The sequence below is a fragment of the Apodemus sylvaticus genome, chromosome 1 (genome assembly GCF_947179515.1).
Source record: "Apodemus sylvaticus chromosome 1, mApoSyl1.1, whole genome shotgun sequence".
Taxonomy (NCBI): Eukaryota; Metazoa; Chordata; class Mammalia; order Rodentia; family Muridae; genus Apodemus; species Apodemus sylvaticus.
Window position 1 is genome coordinate 100,771,938 of NC_067472.1, and position 2,268 is coordinate 100,774,205.

Below are 2,268 nucleotides of genomic sequence, written 5' to 3' on the forward strand. Positions count from 1 at the left end.
CATAAATGAAACTCAGTGGTTTGCCCCTTGCTGAGGAGAGCATAGGCCCGAAAGAGGCCCACAGGAAAATGGGGGAAAGAGGAGCACAAACTCAGAAAAGAGGTGCCTCTGGGCAGGACTGTCTTCCTTGCAGATCCCGGGGCGGAGCCTTCGAAAGAGCCCCCTTTGGACATTCCGCCCGGTTGCTGGGCCTCCTCTTTTTCCCACCGCGGAGGATGCCAACTCCCGCCCGGCTGAGTCACGGCCTGAACTGGGGGAGGAGGCGGGGAAAGGCAGCCCCAGCCCAGATCGCAGCCATCGGTCTCAGGGAGAGCAGGCCGGGTGTTCAGAGATCATGGGGGAGAGCGCACTGGAACCGGGGCCCGTGCCCGGGGCGCCGGCTGGGGGTCCTGTGCACGCCGTCACCGTGGTGACCTTGCTGGAGAAGCTGGCCACCATGCTGGAGGCGCTGCGGGAGCGGCAGGGCGGCCTGGCTGAGAGGCAGGGCGGCCTGGCGGGCTCGGTGCGCCGCATCCAGAGTGGCCTGGGCGCGCTGAGTCGCAGCCACGACACCACCAGCAACACCCTGGCGCAGCTCCTGGCCAAGGCGGAGCGCGTGGGCTCGCACGCCGACGCTGCCCAGGAGCGGGCCGTGCGCCGCGCCGCTCAGGTGCAGCGGCTGGAAGCCAACCACGGGCTGCTGGTGGCGCGCGGGAAGCTGCACGTCCTGCTCTTCAAGGTCAGTGGCCGCAGATGTACCCCACCCTTAGCCCCCCACCTCTAGGTTATCACCGAGGGGGCACTCCCCCCTCCACCGGCCCACCATCTCCATATTCCTAAGTGCTGCCCTCGGTGTGGAAGACTCAGAGCCGCACCCACTTCCCACCTAGCGGCCTTATCCCTCTCTCACTTTCAGCCTGGCCAATCCACGCCCTTCTGCTTTAACTAAGGCCAGTCCGAAGATTTGGTCAGTCCCAACCACAGGAAAATAACCGTTAGGGTGTTACTCTGCCTCCTCCAAGCTGCATACAGCTGTTACACTCTACAGGGTTTCATCCACTTTGCAAACTTGCATAGTTCACTCTCCCCCTCTCTGCTCCTCTGCCTCCCCCACCCCCATCTTCCCATTCTTCTCTTTGGCCCCAGTTCCTAGTGCAGATGGAAAGGGTGGAGTAGCTTCCCTTGGTGTAACCGCAGGGAAGAGAGTTTCAGGCTGGTCCTGGCTAAGTGCCAGGACCAAATCAGAGAATCAAAAGCTGTGTCATCACATTTAGGAGGAGACTGAAATTCCAGCCCGCGCCTTCCAGAAAGCACCAGAGCTCTTGGGCCCAGAGGACCAGTTGGTGCCGGGCCCAGAGCAGCCAGAAGATGAAGTTGGAGAGAGTTCTGACGAGGAGCCTGTGGAGTCCCGGGCTCAGCGTCTGAGACGCACCGGCTTGCAGAAAGTTCAAAGCCTGAAAAGGGCTCTTTCCACTCGTAAAGCAGCACAGCCCACACCAGTCAAGCCGCCACGCCTAGGGCCTGTCCGGAGCTCCGAAGACCCGCCAGAAGGCCAGCCTGCAGCTCAGCCTGCAACGGAGTCTGTGCTCGAGTCTGCCCTGGAGCCAGAACCTTCTCAGCCTACCAAGGAAGATCCTGAGAAACCCGTGCTTCAAATAGAGAGCGCAGCCTGATGGCTGGGGCCGACGCCCCGTTCGGTGCTTATGCCTTGTCCCAGAATAAATACTGATAGAGTGCAGCACTTACAGCCAAATAAGGAGAGAATCCTGCATCCACTGCCCAGCTCCAACCCTTCCTTCCTGGCTTTCCAGTCTGCTACCCTGTGTCCTCTGAAAGAGGAGCATTCAGCCTAATTTAGGTTCACCACCAATAAAAGTAATTTTCTCTAACCCAGACTCATGTGAAAGGCCGGGAATGAGTGAGGGTTGGGGAAGGAACGGGGTGAAAGGCCAGCGTTCTCACACTTCACCGAATCCTCGGTTCTCCACTGGCACGGGAGGTACTGGGCATTTACTGCTTAAGCACATTCCTCGTGGGGACATAAAAGCACAACTTTGGGACTGGCCTTGGGGACAGTGTGCAGTTCTTTGATGAAAACGCCCAAGTTAATGTCAGCTAATACACTCTTCCTACATCTGGTGCCTGACACTCACAGACAGACAACTCACACTATTGGCTCGAAAAGCAGTTGAAAAGCAATCCAAAAATAGCCCTTGGTCTACTTATGCTCTGCCAACAAAACAAAACAAAGCACACAAAAACACTCATTGTTTTCAAAACCAAATGGGT

General features: G+C 58.1%; 1 protein-coding gene across 1 annotated transcript; it reads left to right on the forward strand.

The window, feature by feature from the left end:
• The first annotated feature begins 207 nt into the window (after positions 1-207).
• Cavin3 (caveolae associated protein 3) lies at positions 208-1,868 on the forward strand. Its single transcript, XM_052155581.1, has 2 exons — positions 208-718; positions 1,254-1,868. The coding sequence occupies exons 1-2, from the start codon at positions 335-337 to the stop codon at positions 1,650-1,652; spliced, it is 783 nt and encodes a 260-aa protein (XP_052011541.1). The 5' UTR covers positions 208-334; the 3' UTR covers positions 1,653-1,868.
• Positions 1,869-2,268: the final 400 nt, after the last annotated feature.

Excerpts from the sequence above, each read along its gene's own strand:
- Cavin3 (XM_052155581.1), top strand. The coding sequence starts at position 335 with ATGGGGGAGAGCGCACTGGAACCGGGGCCCGTGCCCGGGGCGCCGGCT. Across the intron at positions 719-1,253 it reads TGCACGTCCTGCTCTTCAAG|GAGGAGACTGAAATTCCAGC; the intron begins GTCAGTGGCCGC and ends CATCACATTTAG.